Source organism: Anopheles nili, chromosome 3, assembly GCF_943737925.1.
Source record: "Anopheles nili chromosome 3, idAnoNiliSN_F5_01, whole genome shotgun sequence".
NCBI classification, from domain to species: domain Eukaryota; kingdom Metazoa; phylum Arthropoda; class Insecta; order Diptera; family Culicidae; genus Anopheles; species Anopheles nili.
The window spans coordinates 44,510,612-44,534,130 of NC_071292.1; the positions used below are offsets into that span (position 1 = coordinate 44,510,612).

Below are 23,519 nucleotides of genomic sequence, written 5' to 3' on the forward strand. Positions count from 1 at the left end.
CCGCACAAATTGGATTTAATGTTCACTTCACTGACCTCAAGCCGCTGACCGCCCGGATTCTCTAGGCGCGCTAGCTTTGCACTTGCTTACACGACGATGGCGTGGGGTCTCTAGCTCTTCTAGCTTTGGCAAACGTTCAAAAGGGAGGAAAAAGGGCCGCTTCTAGGCCTATAACTTTGCTTCGAATTGTCGGCCTTCCTTTCGTCCAATGGCCTACTATGGCCTTCGCGACGTCCAATCTCGAGGTTCTCGCATCTAGCGCCATTAATGGCGGGCAAAGGTGGCCGTGTGAAGGACGAAGGTGGGTGTTTGAAATATTGTGCTCCCTTTACCGGAAAAGGTAACTTTTCGATCCCCGCGAAGGAAAATACACGCGCTCGAACAATGGAACCACATTCACGTATCACTAGAGCACTCACAGGCAATACACAGGCACGCACACAAGCGATGCGAGCACACACACACGTTCAGTGCATACTTTGCATAAAGGTTATGCGGATCCCCCCGGAGCAGGGCTATCCTAGTAGGCAGCGTATTTTGGGGGAGATTTGTTTATAACTTTATGTGTGTGGAATGTCGCGCGCAGCAAGTATTTAGTAAACGTGAGGAGAATGGGGAGGGAGGTGGGATGGAGGGATGGAGGGGGGGGAAGGATAAAAAAAACCCTCCACTGGACGATGGTTCAAACACTTATTCACACAGTGACACACGGTGCACTCACATTGTTAAGCACGTGCTCTCGCATGGGGCGCTGATTAGAAAAGGTCCTGTTTTCATGGCACGACGACTCCACCACCACCGGTTTGAGCAAATAAAATTCCTTTACATAATACGCGCCACCTCGGTAATGCGGTAAGTGCAGTTCGACGCGTATCGCGTTGGTTGGAAAAATCGAGCATATCCTGCAGGTGACGACATCCCAAAACACCCCCGGTTCGCAAGGATGTGTGGCCGCTTTCGTTCGCCCGCTGCGGTTCGAGAATTTTGCGACAAACCCCTCGATGTGGTCACTCCCCGTTTACCGAAGCCTATCACCTACGAAAAGGCTTTCATTCGAAAACCCGTAGTACTTTATTACCGCGAACGAGCGCTGGGTTGGGAAATGGGGCTCGCACACGAACGTAGCATATCCGGCGCAGGAGAACGGAACGAACGGGAAAAAGGAAAGAATCGAAACTAAAATAGAACCATTCCTATCGAAAACAACGTCCACAGCGTGCCGTTGGACACTGCGATAACTCCGTTCGCGATCAGGATTTATGCGCTCATCAGCGCGTCTCTTTCCCCGTGCTCCCTAGTAGAAAGGCGAAAATGAAGAGTGGAAAGCGAGCAAGAGAGAGAGAGAGAGAGAGAGAGAGAGATTAGGGCAAGGTGTTAGAATGAGTGGGAAGATGGATAGATAGTGTGTGTGAGAGAGAGAGAGCGAAGGAGTGAGTATCGCGCACTGGTTCAGGTTCGAAGGCGCAACGGAAAAACGGATTTTCCCAAGCGCGAATCCCCGCGTCCGCGCCGCACCCAAACACGCCAATAATTCACGGCAGCTGTCACTCGGTGAAAGGGCCAGGCGTGTGGACAAACCTGTCCGTTGGTGTGGTTCGATGTATTCGCCCTTTGACGGGGGGCCACCAAAAGCAGGACATCCAAGTGGTGTGTTCCACACGATGTTTTCACTCACTCGACAACATCGCTCGGTGCTGATTTCTGCACAGCATAAATATGTGTGTGGCGCTGAAGAACACTAGAAGGCACCGGACATGCGCATGGTGCGCGGGAAAAGCGAGTAAACCGACCCTTTAGCGACCCGATCCGGAGCAGCACCGGGATCCAAAACGGATGGCTCTCTCTCTCTCTCTCTCCGGTGCTCTCGCGCAAAATTGACACATTCCCCGCAAAGTAGGCGCTTTTTGGTGGAAAATCGTAGTATCCTGTGCTTTCCGCACCAGCCAACCAGTAAAGGCTCTTTTTTGCCACGCTTTTCCACCACTCTCGCGTGTCACACACCGTGTCGCTTTCGTTTCCGCACTGCTCGACGATGGGCTCGATGCTTTTATCTCGAATCCTGCAATTCAGCTCGAATCCTGGCCCCAGAACCAACCACACGGGTGGTTTGCACGTTTACTCCCGAATTTTCCGAACGCTTTTCCTTTCGAGCCTTCCGAGCAAGGATATCCCATTTTCCCCACGGACACACACGGCCACTTGGAAACAACCACCTCGGAAACGCACCTTGCATCACAACGCCTTGGCCAGCACCGTCTGGCCAGTGAACGGATTTTTCCGACAGACTTTTCCGACGGTGTTACCTTTTATGCAAGCACACAGCCAACGATTGCTAAACCTCCATTGCGCCACCATCAGAACAGGTCTGACCGACGGTCTGCCATCCGAAGCTCTGCCCGCGGTGTACGCGATGGGCTGCCGATGGTGACGATGGTGACGCCGATGGCCGTGACCACACGGGGAAGAGAACGCACCTTTTGCTGCCGAAAAGGCCAGCGACGCGCTCGGACCACCAACACCAACACTGGCACACGCAACAAACAGCTCGCGCGGACCTTTTTTTGTGCGCGCCTCCTCACTCGGCTGAGTGCTGCTGCCACTCTGGCTGCCGAGATGGATGATGGTGAGAAAATTTCCACCCCTCCACTGTGACCCCCCTTTTCTGCCACCCATCGGGCCACCCTATCGGAGCACGTCCCTGTCACTTCCCGGGGGCACTCGGCGTCGCCGTTTCCTTAGTTTCGTTAGTGGTAGTGGTCGTGCGACGCTTGCCGACCGTTTTAAAATTGTCGCATCGCCATGTGACGACAACCACGCGCTTCTGGCCGGGGTGTTTTTACGGTGTCGTTTTTTTTTTGCTTCTTCACTCTATATTTTCGTACAATTTTCCTACGCTTTCCACTACTCTCTCTCTCTCTCTCTCTCTCCACTGGCCCCCTCCGGAGAAGAGTCGAGGTTTTGGCCCACACGGTACGGCGACGGCCACCTTGTGCTTCCTGCGCCTTCCGGGCTAAAAATATCCCCCGTGACTCATCACGATCCGCTGGCTGGCAGGGCGAAATTGTGGCGCTTATGATCTATTTTATGCTCGATATTATTATTTTTTAAACCGACGCACCGATACCGGAGGAGGATAACACGCTTAAATGCGTCAAAACGCTAGCGTTTCCTTCCGCCGCCAGCTAGTTTGCGTCCTATTTGTAAAATTAGAACCACCCTAGCGCACCAGTGTCCCGTTTCCCGTCCTTGTCCGGTGCGCCAGGAAACGTATTACGATCTGCAGTCATTATTCACATTGTCCCAACCACATACATCGATTTTCCGCTGCCGGACACCTGGGGGGAAAAATGGACAGCATAAAGTACCCGTTTAAAACGCCCCCGCACGAGTTCACGTCGTGTGGGGCTTTGTCGGAGTCTGTTTTCGCGCCTTATTTGACGTGTATGTTTCCGTTTGGTCGCCACGCCACGCTTTCAACGTTTGAGAACGTCCAGCCGTAGTGCGGCACTCGTAATGGTAATGTTGCCTATTTATACACGAATCCAATAACTTACCTCCGGAGACGAAATGCTTTAAGCTAAACGACGTTAAGGTTTTTGATAGCGACCCGGATTCCTCAACCACGTGGTCCATCACCGCAGCGAATATTTCAAATGTGACGTGTCGTAACGGTTCTTGAAGCATGGTTTACAAAGGTGCGCTAGACGGATGTGGGACTGTATTTTACAAATCCCGTGGTCAGTTATGTGCTCAACTATTCGGTTAATTGTTCTACTGTGTAAACGAATTAGAGTTCTTTCACCGTTTCACCTGCAAACAAATCCAAATGTAATACGAATTTAAAACAATAAATACCCATTCGAAAATGTTAATATATTTTAATGCGAATCAGTACGAATCGGCAGCGAATCTATAACGAATTTCGAAAGGGATGGTCTGAACATATACTGCCAAATAAATTAAAGGATCAGAAAAAGCTGTTTCAGGTCTCACCTCATTGATATTCCCATTCATATCATTTTGAACGTAGAATTTTACGTTCATATAAAACCAGTGATTTATTATACAAAAAACATTGTAATTGAAATTGTGTGAAAAACTGTTAAATTCGAAAACTCCACGAAATAAAATAATTGCGATAAACAAGCATCATAGACACAGTTGTATATCAGATACCGTGGATCAAAGAGAACAAAAGCTAAAAACAAATTTAAGGTAATATGCAACTCTAATGTGAACTTTAACCGATATGTGCAACTGATGAAGATAAGTGAAAAATGATTTATTTATATAGAAGATAACGTAAAAGATAAAGCGCATTACCTATAAGCAATACTTTATCATCGACAGATCAGTTTATGAAAGAAGCTAATATAGTTGTACTTTATATACATGTACGTGCATTGTATATAAATAAGTCTTTAAGATCGATTTTGCAATAAAGAACTTTAATAATTTGATCTGATTAGATTCTCAACAAATTTTCAAGGTCGTGTACATTAATGTACATTAAAAATTAAGCAATGTTTAAAAAAACACGTTATTGTAATTGAATCATTAAACTAAAATTGCATTGTATTAAATTTAAATCATGCAAAGAAATTTATCTCGATGGTGACCACAGATGATGGAGGTTGCGGAAATTACGCAAGTATTCATAAAGAATATAAACTAAAATCATTTTTCAAACTTTTAATAATAAATTAAGTTGTTTTTTTATTACAAAATTATACAAAATAGAACAAAACTTCATACCAAATTATGAATCATGGTATTTAGCAGGTACTAATAATACAGTTTGTGAAATACCACCTAGCTGTACTAACATAGATAAAAATAGAATTGAACATGATTACGACATTTATCACTTTATCACAACAATCGATTTTATTTCATTTTTTTGAACTTGTTTATCAGTTAGCATCCGGTACTGCCACTTTTCAACTAATCAAAATCGAGCCCTTCGCGTGCTTTGTGCTTGATTGCAGCATTTGCGTGTCCCGTCTTCGCTGGCAGCATAAATCACCGACGAGATGCATGCACTTACTCAACAAGCCCGATATCACGACGATGCCGGCAATGATCGACGAGAGCCGCACGATAAACTGAGCAATACTATCTCGATCCTGTCGCACTAAGACCCGCAGGGCAGACATATCGTATTTAAAATAGATCCCAGAAACACCTTGCAATCCCTTATCGATATCTGAAAAGAAATAACAAACTGCCGATGTTATAACAGTAATGAACGTATTCCCGCGTTGCGTGGGGGTACAGCGTGTGGCCACCATGCGCGCTGTAACATGCGTCATAGTGGATAAGGGAAAAAAAGGTATCGGGGTCGTAAAATGCAAACATGCTAACGAAATCAAAATGCGTTTTAGCTGATACAGATTTATTAAGTAAGGATGGAACGGAACAGAAGAAGTTAAGGGTATGTGCGGTAAGACATCCCTATAGCACCAGAAATACCGCTCCTACTTTATCGACAAAAGCGTGCGATTCGCATTATCGATAGGCCTTAGCTTGAAAGGGATTTTCTTTAAGTTGCGATTTTTGTTTCTTATTTTGAATTCGATTATTCCCCGTCTCATTCGAAGGCAGCCGGCTCCATTCGGCACGTTCTTCTTTGCTTCCAGAGGTGGATAAAGATTAAAGAACAGATATGGCACCGATATCTACATTAACTGTAGATTTCATGTAGCTCGACCTAGCGCTGCAGTGATCAAACCACCCAGTCGGGTTCGTACCATTCGACCGTCCATTCGCGCCAGCGCGTTTCAGTGATAAGCCAGTGTTACCGTAGATCCCCGTACAAAAATGGCTGGGTTTGGGAAACAGCTGTCGTGCATTCTGAGCAGTGAGTGCAGACTTTCAGCTTTGCGTTTGCGAAGGATTCCACACTAACTTCGAACGATGCTCCTTTCTACATAGGCATACTGCTGCTGTTTTGCGGAGGGTTGCACATCGGCTGGAGTATTATGCACATGAACATGCAAGGCAACGCATGGGCGGTTGGAATTTCGGTGGATGAATATCGCTTCGCAATCCTGTCCTTCTTTACCGGCTGCGGTTTCATCATACTGATCGTGGCAGCTACAAAGCAGTTACTTCCAACTCGCATCTGGTTAGTGCTTTCGTCGCTCTTTTTCATCATCAACGGTGCATTTTTCACCGCGATGCCGACTTACTATGCCGCAACGGTGGCGACAAGAATTATAGCAGGTATGCACGTAAACGATTTTCCTATTTTTAAGAATGTTTGTTTTACGATTTCGGCATTGTTTTACAGGATTCGGACATGGTATCTGCCACGTAGTGTCGATTATCTACGTGGGTGAAATAGCTTCCCGCAACTACCGTGGCAAACTGGTTGCAATTCTCGTATCGTCCATCATCGGAGGAATCGCCTTATTCACCGTCCTGTCTATGGTCACGACCAATCCGGTGTTTATCGTAGAACCAAACATGCACGCGAACCGTGCGGTCGGAATTGTCATTCTATCGCTCAGCGTATTAGCGCTCGTGCCCGCCTGGTTCCTGGTGGTTGAATCTCCGCTCTACCTGCTCACGACATCGGGCAATGAAACGGAAGCGAGAAGCAATTTGATCAAACTTCGCGGAATGTCCATGGAAACCCCATCGATAATGGATGAGTTTGAAGACATGAAAACACTTGCGTCGGAAAGCGAAAGCCTTTCGCCGTTCTTCCTCACACAGGGCAATTTTCCGCCGTTCCAGCTGGTGTTGTTGGTGAAGCTTGCCAACCTGCTGTTCTTCAACTACTCCATGAATGCAGCTAAGATGTTGCTGATGTCACAAATGTTCACCCTGACGTTGTTTACACACAATTGGGCCCCGCCCCTGTTGATGCTGAGCAAATTCGCAGGTTCCGTCTTTGCCATTTTAATCATCGATATTTTACCGAGACGGTTCATGTACGGAATTTCGTCTACTTTTACCGGTACATTCATGCTTGCACTCGGTATTATTCTAGCGACGTACGACAGTGTCGAAACATATATAGCTCCATTCCTATATATCACGGCGGAAGTTTTCAACACCTTCGGCATGCTGCCAGTGTCAGAGATCATGCTCTCTGAAGCATTCCCACCCAAAAAGCGAGCCCTTTCCGTATCGTCTATTCTGATATGCGAGTATGTTGGCCACATGGTGGTGTACATTATCTATTTCAACGTGCCAAGCACCCTGACCAACACGTATATCAAGACGCTAGTGTTTGCGGGGGTGATTTTGCTCAAATGCGTCATTGCAGTACTAACGATTCCGGATGCGCGAAACACCTATCCACGGGAAGCGGTTCATTCGTACATGCACAAGAAAAAATAAAAAACTCTTTCTCGGAACAATAATGTGTGGTCTCCTATTTCAATTTCCAATGGAAAGTAGATATTATTTCTCTCCGTGTGATAACTATTGATTTTTTTACCGATTTACGTTTCCTTCAAGTTACACGTATCACTGCGATTGACTGATGTTATCTTTAAATTGAGCACCACATTTACAAAATCAAGATAAGTAAATCGCACCCAGCCGATATGATAAACATCAAACGATAAACAAATAACCGACCCGAAAAGTAACGACCTTCTAATGGTGCATATGGTACTGGTGCAATCTCTTGGAAACCCGTTTATAACTTGCCTTGCTACTTACCGATAAGCTGTAAATTCTCTCGGACTGTGTATTGATAGGTTTTGGAATGTGAGTAGAACTTTTCTACATCGGTCGGTACAACTTCAATGAAATACTGCATCATTACTTGACCTAAGGCAGAAAAAAATCTTAAATAAGGCTTTTTCTTACATTTTCCCCTATGGAAAATTACCATTGTCAAACATTTTCTCATCCCCTTCGAGCGGATGGATTATTCCGGCGGTATGATCACCGAAACTGAACCTATTTATGCGATGGGAAAAATTGGTTGGCGTATTTGCGAAAATACTGTTCAAATGTATGTGACCGCGTGAAAAATGAATACTTTTACCAACGGTAATATGGAAATTTCCCGCAACCTGCAAGTATGGATCATTGAAATAGTGCATTAATGTGTTGATATTCGCCAAGTATGTATGAATTCTTTAATGAAGACAAATATACCTTGTTTAACGTGAGCACACCATGAATACGACATGCATCGTGGGGACGCTCTGGTATGACCACGCGCTCTGGCATGCTGTACACAACAGCATGATCTGATTTGTATAATATCTCCGCAATCGAATGGTATTCGTTACGAAGGTATGAATTGTGGTGTTGCATGTAATCGAAGTGGACACGTTGGCTAGGACATAATTCGAACCACGTGTCTTCTTCTTGCAATATACCGAATGAGAACACGTTTTGGTTTGTTGAATCCAGAATGTCAGCTCCAATCGCTAAAATGAGATTTTGAATACCCGGGCATCAGAGTTTTACGTGGCGTACTTTGACGTAAGATAACGTACATTTGCATGGCATCGCAACCGTTAAATCAATGTGCACTTTCAATTTTGATTGTAGGTCAGTATCGGGAACAAATGTGAATACCAAGCGTGAGTCCATGTAGTAAGATACCTCATGATAGATGAGAAACAATATTACCAATCTGCTGATCAGAGACACTGCAATAGAATGAACCAAAATGGTGCAATGAATTGTACGGATATTCTTCAAGCATCCTTTTTTTAAAAAAGCTGCATAATTACATGTTCCGCCGACTCTCGTTGGTTGTACAAATTCTTCCTTAACTTTTGGGAAGGCATCCAGCCGGGATACCGCATCCAACGCTTGTTTCACACCTCTGTAGCGAAGCATTGTTTTTTATTTACTTGAATTGATTAGTATTCGTATCGCGACAACGTGGCAATTTATCATTCACAAACAAAAAACAATTATAGACGATACAAATCCCAGCAGCGTACAACTTTACAATTCACAAAGCAGAGAGATTCACAGGCACAGAGATTGATCAACACACATCCGCTAAAATACATAAAACAATGATTAATTAATTATATTCACAATATACTAAAATCATCCGGGCAACGCAAAGAAGCACTTTTTTATCAAAAATAAATTTAAAGCACCTAACAAAAAGTTTTTGTAAGGATTTTTAGCCAAGTTACATCATTACCCTTCACACAAGAATTAGCATACGATAGTAACAAATTAAGGACCAAGTCCTATTTAGTTTTATGGGGAAGTAAAATATATAAACTTTACCGGTGAACTTAACCGGCTCAGTTGATATGTTCCGTTTGCAGATATGTTATATTGAAGATCACAATGCGGCATAGCAATCTGGCCTTTTTGAACGTTTCATAATAAGTAAGAAACTAAATGCTTAGCAATAAAGAGAAGAAAAAACAAATTCTTATTCCTGATCTAACCTATAAATTTTGTACTGTTATTTTTCTCTGCGTTGATGCTATTTATTTATATCGTGAGTTGTTGATGTGTCGCCCTGTTTTGGGTTGTTCTGATAACACAATGTTATGACAATTTGAATCTGTTGCATGCTCGTTTAAGCTTTTGGCTGCGGTGCTCCATTGTTTTTCTAATAAAACTAAGCATTGTATCAGAAGATGATTATAAATGCATTTTTTCAGCGAGGGGCTTCAAGTAACATAAATGAAGAAAATAGAAATACAGCTGTTTAAATTTTAAAAATAGTTTGTACAAGTAAATTGCTCTATGAAAAAGTTTGTAATATGAACATTAGTTTTACTTTTCAATGTATTTGCAAAAAACTGCAATTCGCCTCATTTACCTTTTTTGAATGGGATTGTAATATTGAAATCCCTAGAGTACTTTTTCCTTTAGAATACAATAAAATTCATTCTCTTCATATTTTACCTCGCCCAAAAAACAGCGGAATACAAATTGTATGAAAATTCGTGTCTTGCTCAAGCGTTATTTCTACTGTCAAATCCAAACTGCTTCAGAGCCGCAGTGTTACCAACCGTTGAAAGACAGCGCAAATTCCTTCTTATTTCAGCTGTCGCCGGATAAAGCCATGGCTCCTGTGGTAGGTTAAAATAAATGCAAAAATCACCACATTTTTAGTGTTTTTACTAAAGTTTCTTATGCGTACCATGAATCGTTTGTTGTACCCATTCAAAGTGCGGTGATAATTGTTTACTGCATCGTGAAATACACGCTAATATTGGACTTTTGTTTTCCCGTACTCTATGCACGTGTCAATGTGTACTATTTCCTTCAATCAGATGAAGGCATCGGTGTTTCTTTCTCTGATGCACAGAACGATTTATAATTTACGTTGTACGCACTTGTGGTCTGTGAATGTTTGGTGTCAACTGACGGTAAACTTTTCCATTTCCAGGAGAAAGCAGTTGATGCGGTCAAGACTAAGCCTGAAAAGGCTCAGCCTAAAGTAAAAAATGTTCTTCGTGGAAAGAACCCCTTGAAGAAGAAGCGTGAGCATCTACGGTATGGCATTGATTGCACCAACATTGCCGAAGACAACATCATGGATGTTGCTGACTTCGTAAGTATCGTCAAACCGTTTAACGGTTTTGTGAATCTTTCCATTAAATGCTTGCCATAGAATGTACCCTACATTGTTTATTTTGGTATTTTTACTTGACAGGAAAAGTATCTGAAGGAGCGTTTCAAGGTAAATGGTAAGACCGGTAACCTCGGCAACAACGTTACTTTTGAGCGCCAGAAAATGAAGGTGTACGTCAACTCCGATGTTCACTTTTCCAAACGCTACCTGAAATACTTGACCAGGAAGTATTTGAAGAAGAACAGTCTTCGTGATTGGATCCGCGTTGTGTCCAACGATAAGGATTTGTACGAGCTGCGTTACTTCCGAATCAGCTCCAACGATGATGATGAGGAGGAAAACGAGTAAACCAAGGCCGGAGTGTTTGGTGAAAATGCTGGAATTTTGTCCAAATATGTGAAATCCAATACAATGGTGAAAACCGTGATATCATCAACGGTTTTAACAAAAAAATATGTGTACTGTGTGAAGGTTCGATCCGAAAATGTTTTCTAACTTAAAAAGTACATGCCAAAAGTGTTTATAAATGGATTGTGCAACAATTCAGTGTGGTTTATTTACGTTAGTGTCTTCTGCTGGTGACAAAATTACTCAAATGTTATTGCTTTTTTATTGCTCGTGTTTTTATTGGCCAACGCAATAAGATATGCAAGATATAACACATTCTCACTTGAATTTGTTCAATGGTTTTTTAACCGATTCGAACTGAATGCTGTATTTATTACACGAACATACAGTTAATAAATGAACAAACAAATGTGTGATAAAATAGCTCTGCTGAGCACGTACATCCATTCGTTCATTTAAATTTGCACCGCGATAATGATACGCGATTTTTTATCTTTTTCTGTATTTAGATATAACAACTCATCTAGATAACAAGACACGGTTAGTAGCTAGTATAAAACCGTAGTCAATATTCTATATTTTTTCGAATATTTAAACCATTTACATAAGATTTTTAACTGTAATATATATATTTTGAGATGTACATCAAAACATAATTTTAAAACTCTTTAACAATTGATCGTTGCACGAAATACTATTGTTGTACGAAACTTTTCCCTTGGATAATAAGCATCTCCTGGATAATCGCTTTTGATAGTTTTGGCTTTATAAAACATCAACTTTAATTCTACCCTCTGCTGATGAGGAGTTGCAAAAGTTCAAAATAGAAAAAAGAAGATCCAGGATTCGTATTCCGATCCTAATCTATCTCATCCGATCCCATAATTGAAGTTTTAGCTTTCCTCTATGATTGAGTATTTTTAGCATGTATATATATATTATATATATGTATATATAATAGATACATGTATATATGTATATATAATAGATAATAGATACATGTGTATCAATTTTATTGGTACTAAATACTTATTTGCGTTTAGAGCGCAATAATTTTTTCAGAGTATTCGGTCATTCGCGACTAAGACAGGTTCAAAGGCTTTGACCAAGGGTCAGAATAGGTTTCACTATAAAAGCCAGAGGGTAAAAATTAGCCTGAAACTGCGGTCCTTATATGTGAAACACGAGTTTCGTTCCAGTATCTAGGTTATTGAACCATAAATTTATAGGATGAAATAAGATTTTTAAAAAAAATCCTAGATAGGTACGACACGGTTGGAGTTGATTTGGATTCGCAGGACACTTCTTATTCAGATAAATTAGTTGAATATTATATGTATTCCACTCCTGTGAGCCTGATGAATCAAAATGGAATTTAGATCAAAATTAAAATCTAACAAATATAGTTGCTGTACTTTAATCGTTTTTTTTACTTGTATACTTGTACCTCAATTGGGTGGATGTTTTTCACAGTCGTACTTTTGAGTAGTTAGCAAAAGTAAGGCCTCGCGATTAACAAAAAAATGATTAAAATGAATTGTGCATCGGATCAAAATTCAAAATTCCAATACACCCTCCAATTGTTAAGAAATATCGCAGGAGAAGTTCTTTCCGCATACGAAAAATATATGTCGTTTTATAATTGAAATTTATTTTCTGTTATAAATCAACGAAGGAAAATAATTTCAGTATGGTTGGCTGAATTATACTGAAAGTACTTTTTGTTTGTCTTAACAATTAACTTAATATCTTCGTATTATGTTTTGTAATAACTAATTTATTTCATAACTATCCATATAATTATATAATTTCCACATCAATCGTAAAGGTATTAATAACGGTTGATACACTTTTTCAATTTTATACTTGTAATATCGTACACTGTGGCGTACACACCGTATCGTACACAACTTACATTGTGGCGCTTTCAAGATCCTTAGATAAATCAAACTGGAGCAGCACAATCAAATAAGAAGTGGCCGCACTGAATATCTGTAACGGTTGGAACGAACTGTAATGAAAGGGATGTTTTGTTCGCACCTAATCAGAATTAAGCATAATACCGAAAATATGAAAGTAAAATCCAGCTTGAACAAGCCACTTCCGTCAAAAAGCGAAAATCTTTTTCTGTGCAGTAACTGAAGAGCAATAGCTTTTGATCTTTCAAACAGGGCCTGATCGTCAATGAAATAGTTTGATTTGTACTGTAACAGTTTGTGCAGTAGTGAGGACGATTTGAACAACTAGAAAATAAATGCATATTTCAAAAATTGCTTATTAATTGCTTACAAAAATTGCGCTACTTACTTCAGTATGTGTAGACGCACAAACAATAAGCATGTAATAAATCACCAGGCAAGCTGGAATGCACTCAAATGCGTACCGACAAGCCCTAAATATCAGTTCGAGCATCTGATAGTTCCAGAACAGAAGCTGAAAATACCACCACCATTAGAAGCAAGGACATCAGTTGATGGATACGTACCTTCGTTTCGATAAAAAATCCAAACAACGTGTTAACAAATGTAACCGTTACGATGGCAATAATTTGCAGCGAATAGGCGCCGTTTATAAATTCTGCCAGTTTGGCCACATTTTCATGGATCACAAACATGTACGTTAGTCTTTCGCCACTGATCAACTCGTTTTCATGCACGAATGGTCGACGGCTGGCTGGATGCACCTTGGTGATCGACCTTTTCGTGTCCTTTCCTTTGTTATTGATACCTGGCAGAGTTTGTTTCTGTACGTTCTCCAAGAAAGCATCCAGCATCCTGTGAGATGATGTTGAAATTTATTCATTCCCTCAAACCATAACCCACAGTACGTACCAGTTTAATTTAGTCAGAATGCATTCGGTTGATTTGACCATTGTGATGAACTCCAGAATCGTGACATGAAACATCCACAAAGGATAAATTACTGCGATTATCGTGAAGTAGCTTTCATTCCTGACAAAATCGTGAGTAAGATAAGATTACTTTTAGCATCCAGTGTGAGCCACATATGGGTCACAGGTAACGTACATGTACTGAGCGTAGGCTTCCCAAACCGATAACCCCAAAAGCATCGCTAGTGAGATCGGAACTATTATGGATTGTTTCGAAGGGACCAGCATGTTGCGGAATTGAAAGTACCGATCGTTTATCTTCGTGCTGCTAAACTGTATCCCTTCAATGTACACGCATTTCATGCGATCAGCCCGCCACAGGAATGCATAGCAGATAACTGCACCCAGGATACCAGAGTATACTTGCGTCATTAATGCTGAGGTTTGGAGAACGCGTTAAAAGGACATGAGGACATAATTGTAATTCGTAATCCGCTTACCATACTTAAAGATGCTTGGACTGTGCGCGGATTGATCCGAGAGAGCGATATCTTCTATGGACTTGTAAAATCCTACAAGATAACCACCGAACAGCAGCACGCTGTATAGCAAACGAAGAATTGAAAGTGAAGGTGCTCTGCCGGTTTCATTCACTTCATACGAGTCGTACAACTGCAGTCCAACGAGCTGTGAAGGCAAACAAAAAATCAATCTAATTAGCCACATGCAAAACCCAATAATTTGTAACGATGCGCTTGTACTTTAGACCAGAAGCTCGAAGTCGATGACAACATAGCCATGTTGAAGCCTGAAAACGATTGTCAAGAGTTAGCATGCCCATTCTTGCTGTACCATGTGCTGTGCAATGTAGTTAGCGGCAAGTGCATCTATAATTAACGGCGTGACCGTGCATTAACTAATTGAATGATAAATTATTGTGTGTATACCAAGTACGCTTAATGTGCGTAGCTGAGTGTTGAAGAGAGGTGTTATGTTTGAACAATGTGAAAGTTCTTCGGTGTGGTTCAAACATGTGCTTTTCTTGCGAGCACTTAGCTCAGTAGTTTTGTAATAATAAAAAAAGACTGAAGCACGAAAACATCAGGCTAATTCTCGTGTGTATTATGGTCGAATTCTCTATGTATTTTGGCTATAGCATAAATTGAACATGTGCTTTGAAGAAAATGGTTCTTAATTTAAGCATTCTGACAAACAAACATCAACTACGTGCGGTCCGAAAGTTTATCGTTTAGCAGTATTTTGTTATCGTAAAATTTACTAAATTCCATACATCAACCAGTTGCATGGGATCAACCGCAAGCATAACTCGGATCGGAAACACGCGGTACTCCAACTCGGCAGTCATTGAGGCGTAGAAAGGAGATTTCGGTCAAAATTATTGTTACAAAAAGCAGTTCTACCGTTTGGAGGTGTTTATTCCGTGCTTCTGCTGATCGGTGGGAACATTTTACCTTACTACGCCCATCAGCACAGCTCAGCCCGAGGCAACCCTGAGTGGTTGTGGGTTTATTTAAATGCATGCATTTCCGCTAATATTTTGCAAATGGCACTTCAGCGCGCAAGAGGAATCCGCGAATTACGGTTAAGTGTCCTCTTTCGCGTGCCAACAGTGGGTGAAGTTGGCGAATTTTTTTTCTTCTTTCTTTTCCCCCAATTTTAACAAACACACAACGCATTTGGGTTTTCCAGGGTGGCGGCGCTTCGAACGAACAACAAACATTCTATAAAATGGCCAGTCGCATACGAGAAGCACCTAGCGAATGGCGAGATCCGGCATACTAACGGGGGTGCCAAACTGCCCACGGTGGTTGGGGTGGTGGGAAAGATCTTCGCGATCGTGCGGAGAAAGCTCACAAGAAGTTACCTTCTTCTCAGCTGCAGCATCGTCTCGATCTCGACCGAGGCGATAGTTTTATAGCGGGACGCACCAGCAACACCCAGTGGGAATCGATCCAACAACTCATGCATAAATAACAGCAGTGAGACCTCCTCCTCGAAACCGAATCCAACCCGATCGTGCTGGGGCTCATTCGTATGTTCGAGCGAATGGACAAACTTTTCTAGAGCACATGACTTTCTCAACGGCAGTCCGCGAATAGAAAGTGGCTCTCGGGGGGCTCGAAGAATGGCCAGCATACTCCGGAACATACACACACACACACACACACACACTGGGGGGGCACCTGTCCTGTGGCCGATTCGGGGAGAAGATCTCTCTTAGCTCTGCAGAACCCCCCTCCGGTTTTCTTTTCGCTTCTTGCCGCATATGCTCACACTCTCGAGAGCCCCAAAGTGGCATTCGAACGTGTGGCTCCTTTTCGTGTGAGAAAAACATGCTCGTTCTCTTCGAGAGCATACGAGCGAGCGAGCATCATTTTTAATCGGCAAGCATAGAATGGTCGTTTGAGAGGCAGCAGCCCGCAAGATCCGCCCGTTTCAAGTTCAATGTCAGTATGCTCAGTAGCATTGTGAGAAGTGATCGTGACGGAAGGGCATCATCTCGGGCTTTTAGTAAGTGCAGCAAGTTTGCGAAACGGGCGTGTGTTTCAAACAAACAAAAAATAATCGGGGCTCGATTTGTTCGATCTACTGCAAGTGCCGTGAAGCTGGAGCAGTGCGTGCTCGTTGTTCAAATTTGAACAAAACAAAAAAAAGAGGAAATAGAAAAGATTTGAGCGAACATTAGATTCTTCGGATCATCGGGACCCGGCAACAGAGGGCTGCTTCCGCCGTTTGAAACAGTTCGTTTCGGTTTTCGATCTGTCAACTTCATTTAATATTCAAAGAAGCTTATAACGGGACGGCAAAGAATGCGTGTATCGAAAAAGTGTGCCAAAGAAATCGCCGTTTACGTCACGCGGAACTGCATCGGTTCGGACCGTACGATCAACGGACGGACCGATCGGGGTTGTCCAGGCTTGCTGGCTCCTGCGATCGCGACGAAGAACTACACACACACACACACTTCTCGGGCTGGAGGAAAAACGCGACCCACAGAACTCTGCGACGGTTGGCGTTTAACGGTTTTTCCATTTTACCCTTTCCGCATTTATCCTCTTCAAAATAAAAAAAATAAAAGCTCCCCAGGCGCTCGGCAATTGCAGGGTGGCATTATTTTACCGTTGCGAACGATCGTTTTTCAATTATTTATTAAACGATTTTGTTCTGTTCTGGTTCGGGCGGGATGCTTTGGGATGCGCGGGCAATTTGCAGATCATTCTAAGAAGTGTATTTAGTAAAAAGAGCATCGTCTCTTTCGACCACGGGTTGTTCACTTTGGCTGGAACAAAACTGGTGGTCTATTTGGTGCAATTTTTAGAAGCTTTTCGTCGCTAGTTTCCACAATTTTTTCCATTTTGATTTGGTTTCGTTTCCAGTAGGGTTTCGTGAGCGAAATATGGCTAATGTACGGATTTTAGTGTTTACATCAATACTGCTCAGCACGCTCGTGTTGGCTGGTAAAAGTGGCAATGCCGCCTGTAAAAACTGCAAAACTAAGTAAGTAACATCGCGAAGATCGAGGAAACTAAAAAGAAACCATTCAGGTGGTATGCGAAATGACTAATGAGTTTTTTCACGACTGAACCGGGATCAGGGCTGGACACCACAATCAGCGGTTAATAGCGAGCCCGATTAATCTACTCAACCCGGATAGGTATGAGTTTTTCACCCTCGACGACAAAGGAAAGGTGATAAAACGGATCATGACGTTCAAGGAAATTCAGAGCATCGTAGCTGGAAGTGATGTAAACGGGCTTAAATTGTTTGCGAACAAAAATAACAACGATCGAATTGTATCGAGCGTTGTGTCCAATGTACGCAATGTCCTTAATAACGAGCTTAATCTTATGAACGGTCACGAGCATAATGAAGTGGCTGAACTGCCAATATCGGATGTGATAAGCGAACAGCATGAGCCTCCTCTTGTGACCACGGAGCACGTGTTGGACAAGTTTAGCCAAAATGGAGAGGATACGTCAGTGGGAAGCGCAACTTCCAGACCAACGGTACAAACGACGTTGAAGCAGATGGAAAAGATCACCGCACTGCCCGCCATTCAGCTGATCGAGCACGACTACACCACTAGGTGGATGTTGAAAACAACTGGAAAACCAGCCGCCAGCACGACCCAGCAAACGAAGGAGCGAACAACCGAACGGACAACGATAAAACCAATGACAAGCTCAACGGTACAAGTTCCGACTCGTACGACATACCAGGTCACGGAATCTTCAACGGCACAACGAACTTCGACGGTTCGTCCCACGGAAAGATCAACAACCGAGGAACCGATAGTACGGCTGTCGTCCAAATTAACGACACCGAGGACAACTTACCAGCCAACGACCGAAACGCGCACAGCAGGGCCATCTCACAAGTCCACCATAAGTTCCTCTGAACGACCGACGGAAAAAACTACCCCCGTTTCATCGTTGAAATTCTCCAGTGATCGACGATCTACAACTACGACGACGACGACAACAACAACTACTACTACTACTGTTCAACCACCGGAAACTACATCGTTGAAAGTGACCCAAACACCGCCAACCGTTGCTCGATCGACGGAAGCTCCACTGTTGAAAACGAATGTGGATGTTAAGCAGTCCACAAATCCTTCTACATCCTTCGATCCTCCTATATTGAAGGTTGTCGAACCAACGACGGTAACATTTCGTTCGCCTGAAACATCATCGTTAAAATTGGCTGAACAAACGACGACGACAGTGAAACCCATCGAAGTTGTAGTGACGAAAACCTCACCGAGTACCCTGGAAGCTGTGGTGGAGATATCAACGGAAAAGCTAACGCAAACACCGCATTCTGTGGAAGTGTCCGCAAGCGAAAGTGCAATGGAATATTCAAACGAAGAATTTACCGAAAAATGGAGCGATAGTTCGAGTGAAACTCCTTCCTACACTTCGGAGGAACTCTCAACGGAAGCATCAACTGAGGAGCTAGCAACAAAACAGTTTGAATTTGCGAATCAACCATCGACTAAAGGTGCTGAGGAAATGGATGTGACGAATCCAACCGTAAGCAGCTCAGTTGCAACCAAAATTAATACAAAAGCCACCACAGTTTCGTCGGTGCACGTTGAGGAGCCTGTAAAGGATTTACAATTAAATTTGAAAGACGCGCAAATCAATGCAACGCCCATTGAGCAGATTATTGACATTGGATCCTTAAGTTCATTGCTCAAGGATTCTGACACGCAGTTTGGGAACATGGTGAATGAAACACGCACAAACTTTGACTCAACTTCACACCCAGAGCTAGGCAATGAGCAAACGGAAACGCCTACACTCTCGATGAGCAGTATGACCGATACAATACCCTTTACAACATCGTTGGAAATGGATAGTTCCACATCTATTGATTCCACCGACGAAGGGGAGAATAGTGACCAGGACTCGTACGAAGCTCAGCTATCGACACACAGCTTTTCCAGTCAAGATCTCCCGTCTACAACCGACGGTAGCTTTAGGCCTTCGCAAACGGACCACAAACTATACATGGTGCAGGATACATCTACTATTCCCTCGGATGCGCAGCATGCTATCCACAAGATTATCGAATCGCTTCAATCGGTCAACGACAACTCCGCAAGTGATGAGTCCGTTGAAGAGGAATCACTCGAAAACACCAACTCAATGGATCCTCCCGGGATGAGCTATGATACGGATGCTCAAAGCTCAATAAACGCAATTATACAATCACTTGGACAAGGAACGGTGGGCAGTGCCGATAGTTTGCTATTTTCCCTCACTACTGAACCTATGACGACCACGGAAGAGGACCTTACAACAACAACAACAACAACAACAACTCAAGCGGCTTCTACATCGAAAACGATGCCGGTGGTAAGTTCGATTCCGCCAACAAACCCGACAACATTACGCCCACTGGAAGAAGTGGTTCCAGCGGTACCGGAACAGTCGAGTAATTTCAACTACAACACTAACATTATGGATACAATTGAGAAGTTTTTGAACACGTTCGCAAGGTTCCCAAGTGAGCCCACTTATTCGGCGAACCTCACAAAGCTAGACATTCTAAGCGAGTATCCACCCGAGATCAATATGACCGATTATGTTGATCGTACGGCAACGGTAGCATCGGTGTTGAAATTCCTACCATTTAAACCGCTTGCAGCCGAGTCGGTGAACGATGATTCGAGTGGCGTTGAGTCATCGGAGGACAGCTCCAGTGACTCGGATGCCCAGATGGATCAGCCCATTTTAGGTGAAACGGTTGCGTCCTTCATGAAGCTCGGCGAAATGCTTACGATGGACAATAAGATGAGTTCCACGGAGGTTCCCGTGACGGTGCAGTTGGAGCTGAAAACGGTTATGGACGAGGAAGAAACCGAACTGCTGCGGTTCCTGGCGATCTGCAGCAATTTGGGTACGAAGGTGTACGATCACCTAACCGGTGCGATCACTGAGCATTCGCTGAGCGGCCGTAGTCTCGTGTACTCGCCGTTTGCCACCATAACCACGTTGTCGATGCTTTTCCTTGGCACCCGGGGCACGACGGCGGAAAGCATTAACGGGGTGATAGGACTCGACGAGATGACGTCCTTTAATCCGCATTTGTTTTTCAAAACCGTTGCCGAAGACTTGAAACCGAAGCATCGTCGTACGCCCGCCATTTTCGACGGTACTGACAGTCGAGAGCGGACTTCTAGCTTCTCGCGGACACTGTTGAGTGACGAGTCGCGTGGTGGCTTGCAGAGGTTTTTCAAAGCGCGCATTCAGGAAATCTACTCCACCGTTGCGGAAACGGTCGACTTCCGCCAAAAGGACATGCTGTTGCGGCATATGAACGGTGACTTCCCGCGGGATTACGTGGACACGCTGAAACAGCTGCAATCACCGTTGGTGTCCATCAGCAGGAATCGATATCGCGTAAGTACACCGGATGGGGATGTGTGTAACGTTTTGCCGACCATTTCGATCATGAGCTGGGGGTTATTTTACAGCACGAATGCAATGACGCCACGACGTACGGGATGATGGATTTCAACGGAGGCCGTACGGAGACTTCAAACACCACAATCACAATGCCGAGCGTTACATTCCGGTCGGGATTCTCAACCGGATTCTCTCGGGTGCTGGATTCAACTATTCTTGCCCTGCCCGGGTCGACAAGCAATGTGTCCGTATTCTTTTTGAAACCTTCCAATCCCGATGGTCTTGCCGAGCTTGAGGCACAACTTCGAACGCAGAATGTATCGAGCGTGTTGAAACTGTTCCCGGATGAAACGGTGCGAACCGCATATGCTGAGGTGCAGCTGCCCTACTTTACGCAAAGCACTATCTACAACATGACCAGAAGCGTGCAGCAGCTGGGGTTGCGCAATCTGTTTGAACCAAACGTTGCAAACTTCAACGGACTGCAAGATTCGGCCACCTCAAAGCTGCACCTATCGGAGTTTATTCAGACCGATTCATTTGCGTTATGTGGTGGCGATGGAACTGTAGGCCGGACGTTGCCGTTCCGTAGCTTTTCGACCAATCTGGCCAAACAGGTCACCCTCGATGGCGGTAGACTGAAGAGACGCAACCGTCGAAAACTGGTGCGTCGAAATCGTGCCGTTTTTAGTCCGCCGAATGCCCCAGACAGCACGCTCGTGTTTGATACGCCGTTTATGTACCTGGTTAGACATAATCCGACTGGAATGATCTTGTACATGGGACGGTTTGTGGGAATCTCTAGCGAATAGTACATTTTTCTCGTAAGACAATCGTGCAGACATGTGCCACTTTCTCTTACTACATCCGAAGAATAGGTCTCGTACCAATGCACGGTGCTTTGGGCTGGTACATCATCGCTGTGTGGTAAATTACTCCCTTATCATTCCCTTTACTAGCCTCTAACGTCCCTTTTTGTTAAATCATCTTATATTACAATTGCAATTGTATGATTCAATTTTGATTTTAATTTCAACTCAATTTTGCAATGCTACACTCTTTCATATTCCAATGACGCGCCTCACCTAGCGCATTAGCTTAATCGTATCCTTGATCATTATTCTTTATCACATTCTTCATTTCCCCTTTACCGCCATCTTTTTCATTCATTTACTCTAGCTCCAAACCTCCTGATTAACGACTATGCTTTGCTTATGCAAATTATCCTTTCCAAAGCATTCATCACACCTCTTTTCTCTTAAAATTCATTTGTACTATTAATCTACTATCTTTCTCACGTTGTTATTCTCGGTTTTTTTGTCAATTCTTATTCTAATGGTTTTCTTTTGAGTCATCTCATGCTGCGTTTTGAATTTTATCTAATTCGTGAGAAGGCTGTACGTGTATTATTTTCTGTGAAAACCTATGAAGAGAAGGTGGTGGAAGTTAAAATTAAACAATAAAAGAAGCATGAGAGTTAATATTCAGCCAAATAGCTGATTATTTATTTATACGAAAAGATATGTATGGTTTTCTTTATCAATTTGGTAGAAAAATCTTAAGTAAATAATATTAACAAGGATGAAATCGGATGAAAACAAATGGTTGTCAAATAATACTAAAGAAAAATTTCATGTGTAGCTGCGGTCTGATCATGTGTAACATTTGTAGGGCAATGAACAGGTATGTTTGTTTACTATCAAGTTTGAGAAAAGTTATTTCAATCGTAGTTTTGAACACACTTTAGGTTGATACTATTATCTTAAAACTCATTTTGCTGTTCTCATTTTCGTGGTACCCAGAACTGTAACGAAATAAGCCCATTGAGATTAAGGCCGAAGTAATCATAATCAATTTTTTTGTTCTGGCGGTGCATTCGGACCATTTCTAGGTTAAGTTGATACCTGAAGACGCTGTTCTTGGCGCATATTGCAAATTTCGGTAGTGACCGGGTTTTAATGTGTCGAAATACTGCTCAAGTTGAACCTTCTTATTGATTAAAATGGCAACGAGCAACGCATTGCTCTTGAAAGTTTTTCCCATGTTTAATAACAAGGTTGGTATATATGATTACGTTGTATAGTGTGCAGTTTTCATACAATGATTCAATTACAGAGCAAAGCTGAACCAGTTACCAAGGATGAATTGAAACAGTTGAAACAATTTCTCACTGAAAAAAAACTAATACCTGTCATCTACGAGTATTTTTTTGAAACCACTGAAAAAATTGTCCGTAAAGTTGTAGTGTCAAAGTTCTGGTCTCTTTTATCTTCGCCCTTGCACAAAGATTTACCTTCGTCGAGCCATGTTAGCAACCGTAGTGGGCACGTTAAGTTTCAAAATGCGGTCAAAGAGATGTACGATGATTATGCTTTCTTTAGGCGACAGTTGAAGCGTCTAGAACACATTTGTCCAACGAATGAAATACCACCGGGCAAAAGAAGACAGCCCAACGAAATATCCCATTTTTGCAACTATTTTCACACTGCCCTACTCGCACAGCTGCCGGAAAACTTTAACAATTTCGTGTATGAGTTCTATTCTATTGCCTTTCGAGTGTTCGTTTATAGTCATTCGGGAAATGAGGAGTATATGGAAGTGGCAGAAGCGAATATGTGTATGGCCTGCAACGCGAGCAGTGACGAATGCCAGTGCCAAGCTATTGCTGATGCGTTCACCAGTACAAACAGATATCTGCATATGATGGGAGTGCTGGAAGAGATTGCTGGACATACCCTCAACCAGCTGATACGGGAACGCATCGACGTTAAAGTCAATGAGACAAAAGAAAATTTTGCCTCATCCCACGTGGAAAGTCTCATGCTTTGGTTAAACACGGTGGTAATGCAGTGGTTGACACGAATTTACAACA

The 23,519-nt window shown here is 43.0% G+C and overlaps 5 protein-coding genes across 5 annotated transcripts; 3 read left to right on the forward strand and 2 right to left on the reverse strand.

Moving 5' to 3' along the window:
• Positions 1-4,930: 4,930 nt before the first annotated feature.
• On the reverse strand, positions 4,931-8,817 carry LOC128725309 (endoplasmic reticulum-Golgi intermediate compartment protein 2). The gene is made up of 6 exons (XM_053819042.1): positions 8,709-8,817; positions 8,469-8,624; positions 8,122-8,399; positions 7,850-8,036; positions 7,678-7,788; positions 4,931-5,206 (listed from the first exon to the last, which is right to left on the reverse strand). The coding sequence occupies exons 1-6, from the start codon at positions 8,815-8,817 to the stop codon at positions 4,941-4,943; spliced, it is 1,107 nt and encodes a 368-aa protein (XP_053675017.1). The 3' UTR covers positions 4,931-4,940.
• Positions 5,821-7,350, forward strand: LOC128725308 (solute carrier family 2, facilitated glucose transporter member 5-like). Its single transcript, XM_053819041.1, has 3 exons — positions 5,821-5,860; positions 5,935-6,225; positions 6,293-7,350. The coding sequence occupies exons 1-3, from the start codon at positions 5,821-5,823 to the stop codon at positions 7,348-7,350; spliced, it is 1,389 nt and encodes a 462-aa protein (XP_053675016.1).
• A 1,188-nt stretch (positions 8,818-10,005) lies between the features above and the next one.
• On the forward strand, positions 10,006-10,971 carry LOC128722559 (60S ribosomal protein L22-like). The gene is made up of 3 exons (XM_053816230.1): positions 10,006-10,030; positions 10,346-10,510; positions 10,613-10,971. The coding sequence occupies exons 1-3, from the start codon at positions 10,019-10,021 to the stop codon at positions 10,877-10,879; spliced, it is 444 nt and encodes a 147-aa protein (XP_053672205.1). The 5' UTR covers positions 10,006-10,018; the 3' UTR covers positions 10,880-10,971.
• A 1,819-nt stretch (positions 10,972-12,790) lies between these two features.
• Positions 12,791-15,075, reverse strand: LOC128724402 (putative gustatory receptor 28b). The gene is made up of 8 exons (XM_053818128.1): positions 15,001-15,075; positions 14,210-14,396; positions 13,906-14,146; positions 13,711-13,830; positions 13,365-13,653; positions 13,187-13,312; positions 12,943-13,122; positions 12,791-12,871 (listed from the first exon to the last, which is right to left on the reverse strand). The coding sequence occupies exons 1-8, from the start codon at positions 15,073-15,075 to the stop codon at positions 12,791-12,793; spliced, it is 1,299 nt and encodes a 432-aa protein (XP_053674103.1).
• Positions 15,076-17,127: 2,052 nt separating this feature from the next.
• LOC128724403 (serine-rich adhesin for platelets-like) lies at positions 17,128-21,459 on the forward strand. Its single transcript, XM_053818129.1, has 3 exons — positions 17,128-17,228; positions 17,326-20,641; positions 20,716-21,459. The coding sequence occupies exons 1-3, from the start codon at positions 17,128-17,130 to the stop codon at positions 21,457-21,459; spliced, it is 4,161 nt and encodes a 1,386-aa protein (XP_053674104.1).
• Positions 21,460-23,519: the final 2,060 nt, after the last annotated feature.